Raw genomic sequence first — 22708 nt, forward strand, 5'->3', positions numbered from 1 at the left:
AAGTTTTGATAAAGTTACATGTCTTAGATTGTGAAGGGATTTATGACGATTAAGAAATTGACGAAGACCCGGGCTGGACTCGAACCCGGAACATTCGGTGTCTGGATCGTTAGTCCACCACTAACCGCGCTTGGCCGCAGAGCCGGTTCTCTTTGGTGGCCAAGTGCGTTAAGTGGTCCACTTCCGATACCACGAAATTTCCGGGTTCGAGCCAAGGCTTCAGTATTGGTATCATGGTATAAATTTAATCCAATCTCCACTCATCCTCATTAGCAGAAAGTGACAGAAGAGAGACTTAACATAACAAAATATACAAAAACAACTTTAACGTTCTAGTAATTTCTGATCAATAGATGTGTATTAGCTTTGATTGTTGACTCTTTAATGATAAGCTTACAATTATTATTGTTAATATGAATTGCCATCCATCAACAGAAGGACGGACCAATCGATCATTTAATTCATGCCGTTTTTTTCTTGTATTTGTTGTCCGTTCGGATCAGCTTTGAAACCTAAGGAAATTATTAGATGTTTGCCTGAAGTTAGTGACAATGGTTCTTTAAATTCCTGTAGCTCTTTCAGCCGGCGCGGGAACCACCTTTATGGCAGTGATCCTCTGTTGCCGCGTTTACCTACGAATGAACTCGTGGTCAATCAACTAATTAGGCCTACCCCTTGGGCAAGAAATGATAACTTCACATAACCCTCTTCTCCGAAGCAGCCACCGGGGAAACAGAATTTTGTCAAAAAAACCCTTCTGCTCTGTGAATGAACACCAGTTCTAATAACGTTTCTACTTAATTGGACATTATCCATTGTTTTTCCTTTTGATTGACCATATATTCTATCTATATATTTCGAGACATTTCAAGAGATCACCTCTTCTCTCATCTTCAGGTGAACAATTTTTCTATGTCTGTAGTGTGATTGGAACTATGACAGTCCGTGATTTTGCTCCAAATCCGGTCCGCTAAGCAACCAGTCTTAGATGCCCATTCGAAATCGACAACTATAGAGCAAAATATGTTTGAAGTGAAGAGTCTTATTGAATGAAACATAGATCGACTCACCTTCAAATTTGAATTTTTTTAGATAACTTGCGTGCACTTCGTATAGAAGGCACCACAAGACTATTTGGCATGGCAAATAGACCTTATTCCAGCTTCGCTGAAAGTTCGATGTATATAATAATTGTCAGTCATTAAGTTCAACGCCCTCTGCGCATGTGTTGTGATGGGTTACCGTGTTCCAATTTTGTTTTAATTCCATTTCATGCTCAGAAAGGCTACCCGAAGTGGGACCTATAGTTGAAAGTGGGATCCGAACCACTAGGCAGTTGTGTCTCCACCAGGAATCGAACCTGGGATGCCGTGATTATTGGGGGTTAACGCGTTCATGGCTTTACAGTTTCGTGAATTGAAGGAAGCCAAGGTGAGAAAAATGTGAAGAAATGTCTTCTACACGGAACTAACTATGTGTGTGTATGTATGTAAAACTTTCTAGCACATCCATTTTCCTACCTTCATTTTATCATCATTACGTTGAATTTTGCACCAGTGATTTTTCACTACGTTCTAGGTCACGTCACTTTGAGTCGTAAAGTATTGTCTGTAATTCAGTTTTAGTATAGTTTGTAGCCTCTCGCCCAAGAATTTTTAAGATGGGAGAAGGGAGCTGGGGCTCAACTTCTGGAAAATATATTGCGAGTTCAATTGAGAATACGAAAATGGAGCGGAATGATTATATTGCTACAATATCTTCAGGAAAGTAAAGCGTAAAATTGAATTCTGCCTCTGAGTGAGTCCATGATATTGTTTATGTTTGAAGGTAATATATTAAACATGACTATCAGCATAACCGAACGCATATAATGAAATGATTTATTAGTGTTACCAGGCTAAAGGTGTGGAGTGCGGCCTGTTGCCTCTTTCATTACGGAATTGCACATGTAAAAATTGATCAGCTCTTATTGCGAGTAACCATTATAGGCTTAGACCAAATTCTGGCGTTTATATTTCAATTCACTTCCTCAACAAATCCTTTCTCGATTGACTAGATTTTAAGCGGAGAGTCATTCAGTTGTCTGTGAGTGTTCGTCTTTGCAGAAGCAACAGTAGCTCGCTCGCACCCACAGTGCCCCGCCCACTCGACGAGACGCATTGTCTGTGCAGTGCAGAACAGTGACAGTGTTGCCTCTCTATTCGATCTTTGTATTCTCCTTTGCCTGCCACTACACACACATTTCAGACAATTCTTCCCATGCAACAAATGGAAAAGCAATCAGGCAACTGTTAAATGGCTCTTTTCTAGATTTTGTATTAACACTTTCCACGGTCAAGATATGTTAAGTTGGTTCTGTTTCGTATTCCCACAATTTGGCTTCGTGCAGTAGGGGTTTATATTGCAAACTTAAAAAAAAAGAAAAAACGTAGGCAGGTATTTTAACATTTTAATTTTCATCAGTTTCATGATTGTATGAAAGAATATGGTGGAAAAATACACTACTTAAGACAATATCACTAATAATAATTGGCCGCCGCTGTGCCCGAGCATGGTAAGCCGTCGGCTTTTGATCTCGCTGCCGAAATTCCTGGGTTGGAGTCCTGGCCTGGGTATGATTGTTTATGAGTGTTCCTTCATGCATTTTATCATACACTAATCCTCATCGTTGCGATTAGCCAAAAGTAAAGTAAAAAAGAAAGATAATAATAGTAATAATAATAATATGAATCTAGCCCCCATGGTTTCTTTATGACTGTCCTCTTATCAATTTCATCGAGTCATCATTCATGCTCATTGTTGGGATTAGCCAATAAATGGTAGAGAAGCTGCGAAAAATAAGATGTAAAATAATAACAGATTTTATCCGCAGAAGGAAAAATAAATGCTCCAGAAAACATTCAATAAAGGAAAAGAGTGTCCAGTAATGTGAGTCTGTCAACCAAATGTAACTCACGAATTGAGTCTGTAAACCAAATGTAACTCACGAATGAAGAAGTTTACGTGATGGTTTCATCTTCTACGAAGCATTACAGGCTTAGCGTCCCGGTGGAGGCACAAAGGGGTTCGGATCCCACTTTAAACTGTAGGTCCAGTCCCGATTAGTCATACTGTGCATTGTGGACTTAAACACCAAATCAACAACCAACCAACCAATACAGGGTTGGAAACACTACAGTTATAGGTTTGGAAGTACTGCTCTTCTCGGGAACTACTCTACCAGGCGAAACTAGATGATATAAAATTACGGGTTGCATAACCGTAAGGGGGGGCGTTTGTTTCGAAGTCCTGTGTACCCCCAAAAGGAATGGTTGGCACGCCACTGATTCAAGCTTCAAAATGCAGAGTTACATCGAAATGACTATAGCTCAGAAACTATTTGCCCTGGAGATATGAACGATATACCGTTGTACGCAGAATGAATCACAGATTTAGACGATATATAATTTATGCACATTCGGCGTATATATGGAGGGGGAAAGGGGAGAAATCTCCTGAAAATACTTTTTTTAAAAAAATGGGGTTTCTCCCCCCCCCCCTGCCCCCCGAAAAAAAGGATATGAAAAGTTCAAAATGCACATAGAAATTATCGCTGACATGTAAGAAACACAAAAATATTTGCATTATTATCATATGACCAATGTAACTTGAGTTGTACCCCCAAAAGGAATGGTCTGCACGCCACTGATTCAAGCTTCAAAATGCAGAGTTACATTGAAATGACTATAGCTCAGAAACTAAATGCCCTAGAGATATGAAGGATATACCGTTGTACGCAGAATGAATTACAGATTCAGACGATATATAATTTATGCACATTCGGCGTACATATGGAGGGGGAAAGGGGGGAAATCCCCTCAAAAATACTTTTCTTAAAAAATGGTGTTTCCCCCTGCCCCCCAAAAAAAATGTCAAAATGCAAAATTTATGCAAATTTGGCGTATATATGGAGGGGGAAGGGAGAAAACCCCCAAAAATTATTTTAAAAAATTGTCACTTCACCCAAAAAATGTTCTCGAACTTGGGCACAAAACGACACCTACGCACAACATTAACGGCCAAAAAGCCAGAACCCAGTGAAAAATGATCGCCAATTCTTGCAGCTGCTTGAAATTCTATTTTTAGACAATGCAGGGTAACCTTTGTTGCAACTAGTGGACACTTGTGATAAAAAAACAAAGGTTTCCTTCAGCGCGCTTCGAAATTCAATTCTCACAACGCAGATTCAACAACCAGTCTTCCCCCTCCCCCCACCCCCTGCTTGCGCCTTCAGGAAAGACTTTCATTTTGACATCAGATACTGATAAACAAGCTTCCTTCAAATGCAGTTCACAGGAGGGAGTGAAAAGCATTGCGTTAGAACAACAAAGATGGTCTTCCTTTGTCGGCAAAAATTTTATCTTGAAAAGAGATGCAAAAGAGAAGGCCCTTTTCCCACCTTTCCCCCTCCATTTTCATGAAGACAAAATAAAATGCAAAGAAACATTTCTGTTAAATACATGTGTTAGGAACAATATATAAAAAAATCGAAATTCTAGCCAAAAATATAAAAGTTATAACATAAAAACTACGACCTTGACACAGCATCTCGTTCGAGACGCTTGGGACTGTGAGGGTTACATTTGGGTATCTCGATCGAGACGCTTGGGACACAAGAGGTTAATGTCCAGAAGGCAACATGTTAAAGTTCAGAATAATCTTAGCCAACTAATGGAGAATTTCCAGTCACCATCCTGGGGAAACTGTGTGCGTTCATGTGTGAATCATACCTTTTCGAGGGTGGCTTGTCATGCAACAATATCTGAAGCAAAAGCATCACAGATATGGATAAAACATTTTCAAAGTATGTATGGGACAAGGCTACACATTTGCCTTGAAAATTTATGCTGGGAAGAATCTTCAAGTTAGAAAAACTACACTCACAGAAGTTGTGAAGTAATTATGTGAACATCTTTTGAATGCAGAAAGAACAGCATGTACTGGAAATTCATACACAAGCATCAAAAGCATATAACTAACTAATTGTTGGACAAAACAAACCTTGTTGGGAACTTTGAAATAGAAGTAAAAAAGAGGCTCCCCTAAAGATGTCACCCTTAAATGCCACATGGAAAAGAGAAAAAGAGTGATATTGTTGCGAAAGAGAGTAGTAGAGGAATCGCTATCCTAAATTTGCAGGACAGGCAGAATGTGACAATGCTCTCCAAGTATTCTGACAACACAGTTGAACTTTTGAAGAGAAATGGCCAAATCATTAAGAAGCTGAAAGTAGTAGTTGGTTACAATACTGGAAAATCATCAGTCAACTTCAGATCAAATGGCAGCGTATTCCTTGCCTCCTAGAAAAAGAGTGAAGTGGAGAAAATTTGCAACAGAATTGCTACTTTCAACTGCCATAGTGAATGCCCAGAACCTCTGAAAGAGAAAACTGACATGTTTTCCAGGAATAAATTGCCAAAACACTTTTATTTGCACTCAACTCCACATATATTGTCATTCTAGCATTATGGGCATCATTGTTATACTTGTGATTGACAGCAAACTAGGAGCAACAAAGTGCAAACCACATGTTTCAGTCATAATAACCAACATCGTGTGCACCCGTTTCAGCCATTAAGACCGACGTGGCAGTGAACGTTTTAATACACGTGCCTTTTCATTTTGATCAAGATTCAATATGTCTATATACAGTGGGACCCTGATTTTATGTTCCAAATTTTACATTTTCCCCATATATTGTATGTTTCCAATCTTGGGTCTCCTGAAAAATATATATATTCAACTGTATTTTATTTCACACATCAATTCTTGGAAGTTTATAATTGTTTGAAGTTTTCCTGTACACACAAATTAAAAGTACACTTGCCATATTTCCAATTTCCCTTACCTTTTCCTCTCTGTCCTTCATTGCAGCTTCCGTTTCTATACTGATGGACAATATTTTGGCTTGAAGCTTGAGATTCTCTTCACAGAGGAGAGACATGGTCTCGCGCAGGCCACTAAAGAAAAATGATCATTGAGATTTTTCGAAATGGTTTAGCCTTCGTGTATTGGTCACATCACTTATCTTAATATTCTACTATCTTATGCATGGAGAGTTGGATCAAACTATTCAGGGCAAAAAAGTAGAAGGGAGAGAGGGAGAGGGAGAGTGAGCTTGTGCATGTATGTCTTTTTCTTGGGATGAGGGTGTTCTGCAAACTGTATGATATCAGTAGTTTGAGAAATATGTAAAGCTGGAACATAAGTTTGGTAAAACATAAAATCAAGGCATACTTACTGAATACGGCACTTTGCCTATACCTAACTGATGGAATTTATGCAGCAACATATAAATTACAGCATGTATAATCACAACAGAATGTCTCTATACTGAAAACAAATCCCTTCAGTTATTGTGCAAAAGCATAGGTGCCGTGACACTAGATTTTCTTGTAGAATGTACAATAAAACCCTAATATATGTGTCTGATGTCTACAGCTAAGAAACTGTAAAATGTTAGTATGTAGGCAAACATACAAATCAAAAAATTGCAACTCCACTATAATTGTACAACAATCTACTAAGCCTGAAAGATACCATAAATATATGATCCAAAACCCATGCTATCTGTATTGCAAAAAATATTCTAAATTCCAGTTAATCATTGATTTTGTCTGAAAGTTTTCCTTAGTGTAAGTATTCCACAGTCATATGCAAACACCCAGTCTAACAGTTTGCATTATTTAGGACCAATATTGTGTGGCAAAGTGGATGAGTTTATTTTACTTTATGAGAATTCTGTATTTTAGTACACTTCAGAGACACCAAAAGAGTATCATCTGATACATAAATGATTAAATGTGGTATTGATATGTCTGATGCAGATATCAGATATTATCAACAGCTTCAAGTAATTATAATGACAGGATTCAATTGATTCTTTGACATAGTACACTTCTGTTCACAAAAAGTGGCACACTCGTTTGAGTTGAAGTCCAGCTTTGTGGCTGGAAGAACAGCTGAAGTAACTGTTCGGAAATCAGCAATGTTGCTTACTATGAATGAATTTAACCATAAGCAGAGAATTTTGTGTCTCTCAGACTCAAAGAAAAGTGCTAATGGAAAGATTGCAGCATAAATATTAATTAACTGGATTTTCCACGTTTACAATCACAGTAATGTAAATGTGAAATATTACTGAAATTTATTTTAAATAGAAATGCACTTTTGACGTTCATGACGAAGTAGTTATCGCAATTCGTTAGAATGCGAGGGCCCCAGGTTCGAATTTGGCCTGAGCTTGGGTGTTCTTCATAGTCACGAGTAGCCGAAAATGGAAGAAAAGCAACACTAAATAATGAAAAGGAAAAAACTCAACAAGAATAAGCGAGACAGAAATAGTGCAGTTGCAATTCCTGAAAATGATGGGGAAAAAAATATTTCGGAAATTGTGTTATCCTAGTCCAGGAGAAGGCTTGAAGAATAAATAAACCCCTTTCCCATACACTTTGGCAAACAGAATCGCAAAGTTTGCACTGAATATGCGATGGGAAAAATAATAGAAATCCTAAAGGAAGAAGAATTTATGTCACAGCCAGGGGGTCACATAAAAGGAGGTACTCAACCCCCCACCCCAACATCAGTCATCCAGGCTATTAAAAATAAGTCGATTGATGCTTGTCCTCTCAACTTGAGCAGTAAATGGAATTTTTGTAAAATAAAAATTGTCGGGCTTTACTTGTTTTATACGTGCACGTTGGTTTCGTAATGGAGCACAAAACTAGAATTGTGACTCTCGTAAAATTCTTACCGAATGAATGAACTCTGTAGATTCCAGAATAATGACTATTCATTTTGAAATAAATAGTTTAAAATAAAAATAATAAGTGCCGTTGGTTAATGAGATTCATTGTCACATAGCAGAATCTGCTATATTGACGGAAACTAGAGAATGGTTGTCATTTAGGGTTGCAAACACTAACCTTCCACGAAGCACGATTTCCCACAGTCTTCATTAATTTTCATGCACAAACTTCACTTGTATTTTGTCAGAAATGTGTACAGCATATGAACCCTATCTGATGAAGTGTATTGCTTTCAAATTAATGTAATTAGCTAGAAGCGACATCAAAATTTCGAGCTGGACAGGGAAAGATGCAATCTTATGGATAAATTACTCGAATAGCTTGGTTTCTTCACTGTGACTTGTGGCCATGTTGGTTAAAGGCCAGTTTTGTGAGCTGAAATCCTAGGTTCGAGTCCCCGTGTCTCAAAATATTTTTTCTTACCAAATGGGTGCTACAAAGTGGTGTGTCCAAGAGGGGGTTGGTGGGGTTATAACCCCCTCTTTGACCCAGTATTCCTAAAAAAAAGAACATCAAATGCAGGAAAAGATGGCAAAATGACGGCTGACTACTAAAAAATGTATACCTAACCCCCTCCTTTCGAAAACCCTGGGCACGCCACTGGTGCTACATAATGTATTTTATTCTCGTCACACCAATTTCAGCCTGAAACTTTGTTAATGTTTGCATGCCAATAAGAAAATATGTATTCAAACTATTACTCGTTCAGAGAATGTGACTGTTACTCGAGACTACTTAAAATTGAGATTTTTTACTTGCTGCTAAGCCTTGATATTTAAAACAAGTGCTAAATTCAAGATTGTTGTGTGATAAAACACACCGTTAATATTTTCCAAGAACAAAAGCACTGAAATTAAATGAGTAAGTTATGAGGTACATCAGCAGATGTATTTTAAGATGTTCCCTGATTCACGTGTCACTATCCTAGTTTTATACATTGATAGATATTTACAAGTGACCCACTCGATGAATGCTCACACCTTAAGAGTAATTTTCAGATGGGAAAGAAAGAAAGCCTGGTCCAAATTGTAATGTCAAGACGTGCGCAGATTGTAGATGTTATTCTCAGAAACAAACAGAATTAATCAGTAACTACATTTATTTACCTAAACATAACTCATATGGCACTTAGAATACAGCTGTAAAATATGTATTTTGGATAATTAGCTGGTTGAATTATTATTCTTATATTATATTTATTATACTTCTGCTTTCGAGGTGCAATTTGAGCGAAAGAGCTGAATCCAGACTGCAATCTAATATTAATAACAATACAACCATTGCAGTATAGAGTTATGAAAGGGACAAATATGTCGTTTCCATTCACATTATACTACGCAGGTAACATTTGGGGTAACTTATTGTATAAATTGGTTTTAAGTAAATTCAACGTTACATTCTATGCAATGTTTGTTTCCTTGTTACGAACTATCTGAATAAAAGCTTCCTCTTGTCTGTTGGCTTTCGCAGGAGCTGCTTTAGACTGTCAAGGTCAAGTATTCGCCATGTTCGCAAGCTAGGTAAGCACTAGTGACGTAGTCACGTAAACCTTCAATCCAGCTGTTTCTTTTCTGCGACTGAGAAGCAGAAACAATTCATTTTGCTTTGGTATAAATTAACAAACTGCATGGGTCACGAGTTCGAACCCTGTCATGATCAGAATTTTCTTCTTCTCTTTATTTACACGGTAAACAGTGAAGTGTAGCAAGATTCAAAAGTGGATTTTGATATTTCGGTTTATTTTGGCCATCGATGTCTAATATGTAATTTCCAAAAACCACCAACATTCAATTCAATAGTAAACATTCAGATGTAAAAACATATGGTGCTAATGGGAAACCTACATTTCAGCACTTTTAGAGGTTACATAGAGAAGCCAAAATTATACATATATTTCAAATCTCTTGATTTTTACAGGGGCACGTGGCAGTGATTTTTTTCAAAACTTGTCAAAAGTCTGTGGATATGTCACGCTCACACTCGGGACAGGAATCACAGTTGCAAGTGAGAACTGAACCACTATGTACCTGCCACCTGCTATTGAACCCAGAGCCACTTTATTACAAGGAGACTAATTTACAACACAACATACAAAAGTCTCTCTCTCATGTCACAAAATTTATCAATTTCTAATTTAGCTCAGGATTAAGCTGGAGAACTATAAAATTAACTCTCCCAACAAAAATAAATTAAATTAATCATTTTCCAACAACATAAAAATCAAATAATTCACATTTCTAGATAAAAAGAGACAGGCAAACTTTCCATCATGTTCATGAATTATATAGTCGCCGAAAATAGTGCTTTCTTTTTAAGCAAACACTACTAGAAAGAAATTTTGGTAGATAATTTTTGTTAAAAGTAGTTCTTTTTTAAATCTTAGTAATAACTCCTGCAACCGGATCAAATGATATTCCTTGAGATTTACAAAATTACAGATTTAGAAGAGAGGGTTGTTCCAAACACTTACTCATGCACTATGAAATAACTCAAAACAGCTAATCATCCAAAAGACAGCTCTATTCTAAGTGCCATATGAGTGATGTTTAGGTAAATAATTGTAGTTACTGATTAATTCTGTTTGTTTCTGGGAATAACATCTACAATCTCCGCACGTCTTGACATTACAATTTGGACTAGGGAGGGCCAGATCTGGATCCTAGCGGATCCGAAATCCGGATGGTTCAGGATCCCAAAATTTTTTGGGTCCGGAATTTTCGGATCCGGATCCGTTTGGCCATCCCACATGAGCGCTTCTTCTTTGGAAAGTAAGAATGTGTTTATAACATATTGTTACCTGCTAATATATACGTACATATATACAGGGTGATTGGTAATTCAAACTATTGATGGAAAGGTGTAATACAAGAGCACATTTGCAACAAATTTGACCCTATGCACCGGGGTTGGAAATCAATGGGTTTCGAGTTATTGAAGTTTGTAGATTTTCGTGACATATTCCGACTTGCAACCAAAAAACTACTAATTGTGAAAAAACTACTGCACCCTGGGCACTTAATCAACATGTTGCTAACAGCTGACGAATGAGTGACTACTGGGAAAAAAATTCATGCACAAAATTCCCATACCCACAGAAAGAAACAGTCATTGGAGCACACGTCATGAAGAAATTTGGAAATTATCGTTTAAATCGAAGAGGATTACTCAAATAAATGGTAACACACTTAGCATAAAAATTACGGAAAAAACTTCCTCGTTTCATAAGCTCTCCAAAAAGATACAAATGTTGTCAATTGGCACGTGGGTTGGGGGAAAAATCTGAATAAAAAGCGGAGAAGGGGCGTTGTAGACCTCTTTGTAAACTGCAAAGAAGTTGTTGGTTGTGAGAAATAAAGGAACGAAAATGAGTGAAATAATAATGTTATTTACCATTCTCATGATTCCAGGTTGTCAGAACTAACTGTTACAAAAACTACAAATCCTGTTCCAATTGCCTCCCTGGTTACGTATGCAAGCACGCTTCCTTCGGCATACTTCAGACACACATTCACTCACGTTGACACTCAGTCTCTTATGTATTGGACGGCTGTCACAATTCTCTCTCTCAACTCTTTTTGGGAATCCACTGGTGTACTGTAGTCTACCTCTTACATGTGAACCCAAATGTAAAAGTCACATAGCGTCAAATCTGGACTCCTCGCCGGCCAGGGGTCGGGCCACCTCGACCAATCCATCGCACGGGATAATTGTCGCCCAGCCACTGTCGCACACCCCGGAAATAGTGGGCTGGGCAGCCATCATGTTGGTAAATCATACCCCTTTTTGTGACGAGTGGCACATCCTCCAGCAGCATCGTCAATTCTTCCCTTAGTTTTCGTAGGTAATGCCCTCCGGCAGACTTTTAACCTTTCGGGTTGTTTGTTATCCCTCTTGGGTGATGACAGCAGTATTTTATCAAATGTTTTAAGTTTTTTGCGAAGAGCTGGACTCTTCCACCGTCTATAAGGAGGTTTTTGGTTTGTTTCTTCTGACTTTTTAATGTGTTGTGTTTGTCTCGTGCAGGTCTTTTTACAACCTTGCACTTTTAGTTTTTCCCAAGGGGCTATTTACACCTCTTTTTAAAGTTTTCAGTCAGAATTTTAGATAAGGGGATATTTCCCCGTATACGTAGAAAGGTGCGAAATGGCCTTAAGTGCCGACACACCCAGAAATTTTAAATCAATCCAATCATAGGTAATGCCATTTAGGTTTTGTGGCAGATAGAATGGCCCGATCACATGATTGTGGATGATTCCCATTTAGCGAGAATTTTTTTCTGGTGAGCCTTTTATTTAGATTTTCTGGTGTTATGACCTTTAGGGGACCAAAAATGCGCATTATGAAAATTCGTAACACCATCGTGGTCGAATTTGGATTCGTGCGTCCACAGAATTCTTGTCAGATGATGGGAGTCTACAACGTGCTTTCTCCTCTTTTTATTCAGATTTCTCCCCCAACCCGTGTGCCAGTTGACAACATTTGTATCTTTTTGGAGAGCTTATGAAACGAGGAAGTTTTCTCCGTAATTTTTACGCTAAGTGTGTCAGAGCGGGGGGGGGGGGGGGTAAAAGGTGGATGATGGCAACACGGAAGCAGTTATTGAAGGTGGTGTTATGGCTGTTGGTGTGGATGGCAACTGTGAAATCGGAGTTTTGGGTGGAGGAACGGTGATTATTTATCCTTAGATTCAAGGGGGTGGAGGTTTCGCCTAGGTAGAAGTTGCTGCAGATTTGACAGATGAGGGTGTAAATTAGGTTGGATGAGTGGCAGGTGCCCTTAGGGTGAAGGGTGAACTCACCTGCCGCTGTAGGGATCAGGAGGGTGGGGGAGGTGATGAGTATGGGGCAGGTCTTGCACCTGGGTTTGTTGCACCTGTGGGCTGGGGGAAGGTGTGCGGAAGGGGTGGGGGGGTTTCGGACCAAGATGTTTTGGAGGTTGGGGGGGCAACGGAACATGACCCTAGGTTTTTCCTGAAAGATGTCTCTGGTCTCGGGATCACTGTGCAGGATGGGGAGGAGGGAGTGGAGGGTATGTCTGATTTCCTAATGTGAGGGTGGTATTGGGTGATCAGAGTCGGAGGGTTGGTTTTGGGTTGTTTGGTGCGGTTGTGGGAGTTAGCTCTAGTGATTTGTTTGTTGATGAGGGTGGAGGGGTAGCCACGGTTGGTTAGGGCTTGGTGCAGGTATAGGTTGTAGTTTTGGCGGGATGAGGGGGATGAGTTGAGGCCACTCATCCAACCTAATTTACACCCTCATCTGTCAAATCTGCGGCAACTTCTACCTAGGCGAAACCTCCACCCCCTTGAATCTAAGGATAAATAATCACCGTTCCTCCACCCAAAACTCCGATTTCACAGTTGCCATCCACACCAACAGCCATAACACCACCTTCAATAACTGCTTCCGTGTTGCCATCATCCACCTTTTACCCCCCCCCCCCCCCCCGCTCTGACACATCTTTCCGCAGGCGTGCTAACTGGTGAGATTTCTGTCCCCGCTGCAGCTGTTTGCCATGTTCGGAAGAGAACCAAGAAAATCGACTCCCGTGTTTCAACAATGCTTGACGGGAGGTGTAAGAAAACAGGTTTAATTTTAAATGTGTAAACTAACTATTAAGTTCACAAAGAGATGGTTTAATGTTGGATATTACCTTCATTAGAAGCAGCTAAGTTAAAGATAAACGAGGAATGTCTGGCAATCCTAGATCCGGCAGCGCCCGCAAAGTTAGGTGCATGCATCTCAGTTGCCCGTAATGTTAAAAGCATACGCGTAATACTTAGCGTTATGATTTACAGATTTGTTTTACCTTTTCCTTTGACTAAGTTGCTTGATATGTTTTTCAAAATGTGCGCAAATATCATAACCATGATAACAAGTAATATTCTCGAATGCATCTGCATTTGCAAATTCTACGCATTTCCCACAAATGGCTTTTTAGTGAAAGAAAAAGAATAATAAGAATAAAAATATGACATGGCCTTTCCAGAAGAAGAGTTGTGTCCTTAACTAAGCTGTATGCGAAATTTGTCAATTGCTAACAGTTGAAAGTTGAGCTACGGGTAATTTATTCTGAAGCCGAATATCGAGTAAAGAGTGTGTTTGAACTTCATGAGTACTTGCGTACTACCCATTTGAATGATACTGTTGAACAAGTGTACAAACTAACAGAATTGTTCCTCACTGTTCCTGCCTCAAGCTCGTTGGTGGAAAAGTAGTTTTCTGCACTGAAGAGGATTCATACATTTCAACGCAGCACACAGACTCAGGCAAGGAAATCTGACTTGGGACTGATATCCATTGAAAAGGAGCTGCCAAAGACATTGACCAGAAACTCCCGATTCTACGATGACGTGATTGAGGTGTTCAGGCTAAAGGACCGTCGGATCGAGTTACAGTATAAATGAGAATTTTCATTAAGTAATACATATGCTATTATTGTTAACATAGAGTGTGTGCATTTTGTGTTTGAAGTTGAGTATGCCCATGCATGACTTACATTCAAATAGATTCTATTTAGTTAAAATATCTTTGGGTTTTCTTTATCCAATATTCAGATCAGGTTTATCTAAGGAAGCCTTACACCTTTCATAGAATCACACTACGCCACTGCTCTATACACCTGCCAAGTTTCATGAAAATCGGAGTGGGACACAGGGGTCAGATCCCCACTTCAATTTGTCCTCATCTTAACATTTAAGGGGGGTCCCCCCTAGAACAGTTTTTTAGCCGAAACAAAAAAATACGTATTTCTTCCATTTGGGGCCCCACTATACACCTGCCAAGTTTCATGGAAATCGGAGGGGGACACTTAGATAACCTCCCTTGTTAGTCTTACACTTTGTAATTATGTAACACTGCATATATTATAATGTTTTATTTTAATTTTTAAAACTGTAACTGTAGAACAATTGTATAATTTTTGTATAACATTTCTATCTTGTTAATGTGTTAAAGGTTTCATCCTGGAATGGAATGTCTCACACTTATGTGTGTCTCCATTTCCAATTCATTCGAATGAATACATATTTGTATCAATGGAATTTACAAAATCACCTCTGACATTTTATGTTAAACAAGTAAGATTATTTTTGTGCACGAGTGTCTTAGCTGATGAGCAGCAAATTATTTTAGGAACAACACTTGAAAAAAAAAATCTTGTAGGACTAACAAATGAAAACCTTCTTTGTAATCGAAGATCATAATACCTTTTAAGGTGTGGTAATATTATAATGGGATTGAGATACGAAATTTTCGGATCCGGATCCAGATCCAAAACTTTCAGATCCAGATCTGGATCCATGCCATCCTTAATTTGGACCAGGTTTTCTTTCTATTGCATCTGAAAATTACTCTTAAGGTGTGAGCATTCATTGAGTGGGTCATTAAATATCTATCTATGAATAAAACTAGGATAGTGACACGTGAATCACGCAACATCTCAAAATACATCTGCTGATGTTCCTCACAACTTACTCATTTCATTTCAGTGGTTTTCTTCTTGAGAATATTAACGGTGTGTTTCATTACACAACAATCTTCAATTCTAGCACTTGTTTTAAATATCGAGGCTTAGCAGCAACTAAAAAATCTCAATTTTAAGTAGTCTCGAGTAACAGTCACGTTCTCTGAACGAGCAATACTTTGAATACATATGTTCTTATTGGCACGCAAACAATAACAAAGATTCAGGCTGAAATTGGTGTGGCAAGAATAAAATACATTATGTAGCACCCATTTGGCAAGAAAAAATATTTCGGAGACACGGGGACACGAACCTAGGATTTCAGCTCACAAAACTGGCCTTTAACCGACATGGCCACAAGCCACAGTGAAGAAACCAAGCTATTCAAGTAATTTATCCATAAGATTGCATCTTTCCCTGTCCAGCTCGAAATTTTGATGTCGCTTCTAGCTAATTACATTAATTTGAAAGCAATACACTTCATCAGATAGGGTTCATATGCTGTACACATTTCTGACAAAATACAAGTGAAGTTTGTGCATGAAAATTAATGAAGACTGTGGGAAATCGTGCTTCGTGGAAGGTTAGTGTTTGCAACCCTAAATGACAACCATTCTCTAGTTTCCGTCAATATAGCAGATTCTGCTATGTGACGATGAATCTCATTAACCAACGGCACTTATTATTTTTATTTTAAACTATTTATTTCAAAATGAATAGTCATTATTCTGGAATCTACAGAGTTCATTCATTCGGTAAGAATTTTACGAGAGTCACAATTCTAGTTTTGTGCTCCATTACGAAACCAACGTGCACGTATAAAACAAGTAAAGCCCGACAATTTTTATTTTACAAAAATTCCATTTACTGTTCAAGTTAAATGAGAGGACAAGCATCAATCGACTTATTTTTAATAGCCTGGATGACTGATGTTGGGGTGGGGGGTTGAGTACCTCCTTTTATGTGCCCCACTGGCTGTGACATAAACTCTTCTTCCTTTAGGATTTCTATTATTTTTCCCATCGCATATTCAGTGCAAACTTTGCGATTCTGTTTGCCAAAGTGTATGGGAAAGGGGTTTATTTATTCTTCAAGCCTTCTCCTGGACTAGGATAACACAATTTCCGAAAGATTTTTTTTTCCCATCATTTTCAGGAATTGCAACTGCACTATTTCTGTCTCGCTTATTCTTGTTGAGTTTTTTCCTTTTCATTATTTAGTGTTGCTTTTCTTCCATTTTCGGCTACTCGTGACTATGAAGAACACCCAAGCTCAGGCCAAATTCGAACCTGGGGCCCTCGCATTCTAACGAATTGTGATAACTACTTCGCCATGAACGTCAAAAGTGCATTTCTTTTTAAAATAAATTTCAGTAATATTTCACATTTACATTACTGTGATTGTGAACGTGGAAAATCCAGTTAATTAATATTTATGCTGCAATCTTTCCATTAGCACTTTTCTTTGAGTCTGAGAGACACAAAATTCTCTGCTTATGGTTAAATTCATTCATAGTAAGCAACATTGCTGATTTCCGAACAGTTACTTCAGCTGTTCTTCCAGCCACAAAGCTGGACTTCAACTCAAACGAGTGTGCCACTTTTTGTGAACAGAAGTGTACTATGTCAAAGAATCAATTGAATCCTGTCATTGGAATTACTTGAAGCTGTTGATAATATCTGATATCTGCATCAGACATATCAATACCACATTTAATCATTTATGTATCAGATGATACTCTTTTGGTGTCTCTGAAGTGTACTAAAATACAGAATTCTCATAAAGTAAAATAAACTCATCCACTTTGCCACACAATATTGGTCCTAAATAATGCAAACTGTTAGACTGGGTGTTTGCATATGACTGTGGAATACTTACACTAAGGAAAACTTTCAGACAAAATCAATGGTTAACTGGAATTTAAAATATTTTTTTGCAATACAGATAGCATGGGTTTTGGATCATATATTTATGGTATCTTTCAGGCTTAGTAGATTGTTGTACAATTATAGTGGAGTTGCAATTTTTTGATTTGTATGTTTGCCTACATACTAACATTTTACAGTTTCTTAGCTGTAGACATCAGACACATATATTAGGGTTTTATTGTATATTCTACAAGAAAATCTAGTGTCACGGCACCTATGCTTTTGCACAATAACTGAAGGGATTTGTTTTCAGTATAGAGACATTCTGTTGTGATTATACATGCTGTAATTTATATGTTGCTGCATAAATTCCATCAGTTAGGTAAAGACAAAGTGCCGTATTCAGTAAGTATGCCTTGATTTTATGTTTTACCAAACTTATGTTCCAGCTTTACACATTTCTCAAACTATACTGATATCATACAGTTTGCAGAACACCCTCACCCCAAGAAAAAGACATACATGCACAAGCTCACTCTCCCTCTCCCTCTCTCCCTTCTACTTTTTTGCCCTGAATAGTTTTTGCCCTCGCATTCTAACGAATTGTGATAACTACTTCGGCACGAACGTCAAAAATGCATTTCATTTTAAAATAAATTTCGGGAATATTTCACATTTACATTACTGTGATTGTAAACGTGGAAAATCCAGTTAATTAATATTTACGCTGCAATGTTTCCATTAGCCCTTTTCTTTGAGTCTGAGACACTCAAAATTCCCTGCATATGGTTAAAGTGATTGATAGTAAGCAACACTGCTGCTTTCGGAACACTTACTTCGGCTGTACTTCCGGCCACGAAGCTGGACTTCAACTCAAACGAGTGTGCCAGTTTTTGTGAACAGAAGTGTACATGATCAAGAAAAAGACCACCTAAATTATGGTAGACCAAGGATCTCTGCTTCCTACCTTACTATTGATAACATGTAATTTTATTTTCAGGCTTTAACTTTCGTACAATTAAAATGTAATATGGCCTGTGTCAAATTGCTGAAGTAATAATTTAGCCATGAAGAACAAAAATTATAGACAACCCTGGTCAATAAGAATATTTGTAATGTAGTATGTTATTTAGTGTACCAAATGTGTACTGAAATATGAATTATTTTTTAAAATTATTCATAATATAAAACAGCCGCTATGTTCTACTAATATACAGTGGTGGAAAACATACTTACCCCATAGGGTTAAAGTATTTTAGTGTTTTTCCACCAATGTATATGGTATTTCTCAATCATGTAATAAGATATTAAAATATGAGCAAACACATGTTTCAATCTGCATTTAATGGATTTACCTAACTTCATCTTCTAGCTCCTGTCTGTATTTCATTTCTTCGGAAAGCTCAAAATCTTTTTCCTGTAGTTCATTTTGCCTGCGTGCCAATTCATCGCCCCTCGAACTCAAACTCCTTTCAAATTGTTCAGTTAAGGTTTGCATTTCCTGGGATAAGAAACGTGTAAATAAGTCTCAGATTTTTACAATTAATAAAGCAAACAAAAAATAATAAACCATTTTTACAATTAATTCCAGTCTTATGATAGGTTGGTGTTTGGTGTTTACACATTCAGAGAAGAATCAGATATATATAGATTTGTTGGTGAAATTCCCAATAAATTTTCCAATCCAGTATTTCAGCTCAATAGCTTGCTTCAACAGTTTTGCAATTTTGTTATTTTTATAAATATTTTTAACACTTTGAACAAATTATTACAATTATCAGAAATTTTACCAATATTGATTCAGTAGTTGTATGAAGTCCACATTATACGCAGTAAGGCTAATCATTACTGGCCCTACAGTTTAAAGTGGAATCCAAACCACTATATGCCTCCACTAGGAATCGAACCCAGAACCGCATGATTACAAGGCGACGATGCTACCACCATGCTATCAGGGAGGCTAGAAATTTTACCAAATAAATGATAGCCTGGTTTGCCTACATAACCCCTTACAGAAAGAGTATTGATTAATCTGACATACCCTTATTTCACCTTAGGGCTCATTTATATCAGTGCTTAAGACGTGATGCCATGTTAACATCAATTCGTAACAAAATAATGAAACGCTCCTAGCACAATCTACATGCATGTTCTGAATGTTTCCTTTGATGTATTCATCATCATCACGTTAATATGGTGTCAGAACTGCAATGTTTTAATTGTACAAATGAGACCTCACTTGAGTATGCAAAACAGTATGATTAACAAGCCCTAAAACAATTTCTAACATTTGTGTTACACAACTTTCATACCTTGCTTGATTTTCATTCTTGAAAGCAGGAAACACAATATAGGGCATTTCCATGTCAAATCAACCAGTATATAAACCTTTGATGATATGGACTTGGCTAAATTTGGTACATATGAAATATATTTTTAAAAACTGAATTTTTCCTGTTTCAGATTTTTGAGACTCCAAATTTTGATAATTGACAAAGCTGACCCAAAAACTCCTGACAACAGTTTAAATTAAATTTAAACCTGTTTAAACTACAGGACTGGGCATGGCCTCATTTTAAAACTTATGGAAAAGGCTTTCATTTGATATGTAACATGTAGGGGCATGCATATTTCGTTAATGACGAAAACACGAAATATTTTATTGGGTGCCTAGAAGTTATTTTCATTATTTTTCTAAACACGTGTGTATGTTTTTTCAGCCGTATTTATTCGCGAAATAACGCGAAATGAACGGGAAAACGCGAAATGAAACATTTTACATGAAATTAACACGAAATTAATAGTTTATTAACGAAATATTGTTTTTTAATAAAAAATCGCATGTTTTTCGTGTTAAAACTATTATTTTTGCTTCCGCCATTTTGTCTTTTCTTCGTTCTCTAAGAAGAGTTTAAGACGCCAACTCTCATTGGTCCAAATCTTGAGTGCACTGGATAATGTGGTCCATTATGATTGGCCCTCATACACGACGCCACCCGAAGAAACCTCGAACCATTCTCCTCACCCCCTCTCGTTCATTTCATTCATAATCTTGCGAGTAGCGTGAATCGGTTGTAATTGTTCTGCGAGATTTGGTAGCGTAAGAAATTACCATGCCGAAAGCCGTGACTGTGTTTGATCGGGAGCGTGAATTTGCTCATGAAGGCTTTTATATTTTTGATAAAGTAAAACGGATAATGGTGTGCAAATTTTGTAATGTTCGAATTGACTGGAAACGTAAAGATTCGTGCATAAAACATATTCGTGAAAGTGCCTCACATGTGAAAAACAAGAAGACTGCGAACAAGAGCGTTTCACCAACAAAGCGACAAGTATCTCTTGGAGAATTGGCACACAATGCGAAACAAATTAAGAAGGACAAAGAAGACTTCACTATGTCGACAGTGAATGCCTTCGTTCACGCAAATATTCCATTGGAAAAGCTCGATGAACCTGGATTACGCACATGGATGAATCGATACATCACTGGTGAGTACAAGCTTTCGTGTCCATTTATTTACTTAATCGTAATCATTCCTGATTCTTATTGGATATTGTGTCTCGTGAAGTAGAATATATTTAGGAGAATCCATATTTCGTATTTGATGGAATCGAGAAAAATTTTATTTGGACTGTTTTTTTTTATGAAGAAACGAATGTGAATTTAAAATTAATAGTTAGCATGAAGAAAAATAAAATGTAGTAAGGTGGAAGATCGATGTATTTAGCCGTAAAAAGATCTTACGATATGCATTTTGTATATTACGATGGAGTAGAAAGTGTTACGATCAGCAGCAAAAATACAAGAAGTCATGTGCGCACTAAGTTTAAACTTTGTTACCAATGTAAGGATGTGCTATTTTTAATTTTTTAAAAAAAGGCTTGTTTTGTTCGCCTAAAATACGTATCATAGCATGACGTCATTCCCGCGGCTTCCTACGATCAGTTTTTCTGAATTTGCAGCGTCACAAAAAGCATGGTTTTTCTGATTTTTCCACAATTTTGTCACCTGGGAGAACATTTTGTTCATTTAACATGTTCTTCAAATATATCCTGATTTGTATTAACAAAATGCATTTCTCATTTTATTATGCGTTGTCAATCATTTTCATTAGAAGGAAAACTACGCATCATGAATAACGTCTTTCATGCAGCTTGATGCGATCGAATTTTCTGATTCTGTGTCACAAAGCAGCATGGTTTTACGGATTTCCTGTTAATTTTTTCATGTAAAAGCTTTTTTTAACATGTGACTTCATGTATTTAGCATAATCTCCAAATGTATTTTAGCTTCGTAATAACGTAACTCGGATTTTTTTTTATTGTTTGTCAGTCCTGTTTATTTGAAGGTACTTGTCACGGTAAGAATAAATTGTAAATATACAAAATTTTCCTTGTTTGAGTTTTGTTTTAAGCCCAGTTTGTGCACAGATGGGCTAATCGGAACTGGTTTTTAGTGGTATCCAAACCACTATGTGACTCCAGTAAATATATGAGTGGAAAATTATTATTATTATAACCCCCTTTGGCCCAGTATTCCTAAAGAAAAGAACATGAAATGCAGGAAAAAATGGCAAAATGAGGGCTGACTACTAAAAAAATGTATACCTAACCCCCTCCTTTCGAAAATCCTGGGCATGCCACTGGCCACGAATAATGAGTATGGTGCTGAAAGATAAACTCCACATGTGCGAATGCAACATCATTGCTTCATTTGGTATATTCTGATGTGGTGTGAAGAAATTCCAGCCATGGTTTATTGTGAAAATTGGATCCACAGTTATCATTATTAAGAAAGAATAACTATTGCATACTAATAATGTAAACAAATTTTATTCCAAATTTATTACTATCATAATTGCTAGAATGCATTTATCATCTAAAGATAGTAACTTTTTCCTTAAAGTGACAAATAATTTTTTAGAAAAAATTCCTCATTGATGCCTTAACAAGTAACAGCAAGTTAATTGTAGAGAGCAATTTAATGGATGCCAGTTGAAAATGTTTACATTTTCTTCACTCAGGTCAGGATGCCCCCCCCCCCCCAATTCCTTAAGCTGCACTGGTTCTTGCAAATGGAATTTAGAATTGCAAAATAATTGGTAACAGTTTCATAAATTGGGTACACATTAAAATCGGATTTTTTGTGTTTTGCATGGTTCGTACTTACCAATTGTGTATTGCGGAACATAGTTCAAGGTGCCATTATGCTTTTTACACGAAAACAATCTCAATTTTTTACATTGAGTGCTTTTTTTATTCCTTTCTTCGCTTCCGGAACACACAACATGGTGGGCACATCTTAACTCATGTTGTGGCTAGGGAGTGTTTCAAACCTTCTGCATCAAAAATTACCTACTGTGTGTTCGTCACCAGTGGAAATTATACATTATGCACGGGTAGCTGACGTATAGCCCCACAAACCATTATGCACGGTAGCTGACCGATAGCCCCACAAATCATTTCCGATAAGGTTAGGTTAGGTTTGGTTATGTTAGGCAAGCATAGTAAAAAAAGGGGGGGTTGAAACAC

At 37.5% G+C, this 22708-nt stretch overlaps 1 protein-coding gene across 2 annotated transcripts in view; it reads right to left on the bottom strand.

Moving 5' to 3' along the window:
- LOC145984463 (uncharacterized) overlaps positions 1 to 22708 on the bottom strand; it is a 189249-nt gene that overhangs the window by 53172 nt on the left and 113369 nt on the right. For both annotated transcript variants that reach the window (XM_083118122.1, XM_083118123.1), the window contains exons 5-6: positions 18532 to 18677; positions 5888 to 5999 (exon numbers count right to left, since the gene is read on the bottom strand). In XM_083118122.1, coding sequence (XP_082974248.1) covers positions 5888 to 5999; positions 18532 to 18677 — 258 coding nt within the window. The remainder of the gene's footprint in view (positions 1 to 5887; positions 6000 to 18531; positions 18678 to 22708) is intronic.

This window comes from Lepisma saccharinum, chromosome 2 (genome assembly GCF_977018435.1).
Source record: "Lepisma saccharinum chromosome 2, izLepSacc3.1, whole genome shotgun sequence".
NCBI classification, from domain to species: Eukaryota; Metazoa; Arthropoda; class Insecta; order Zygentoma; family Lepismatidae; genus Lepisma; species Lepisma saccharinum.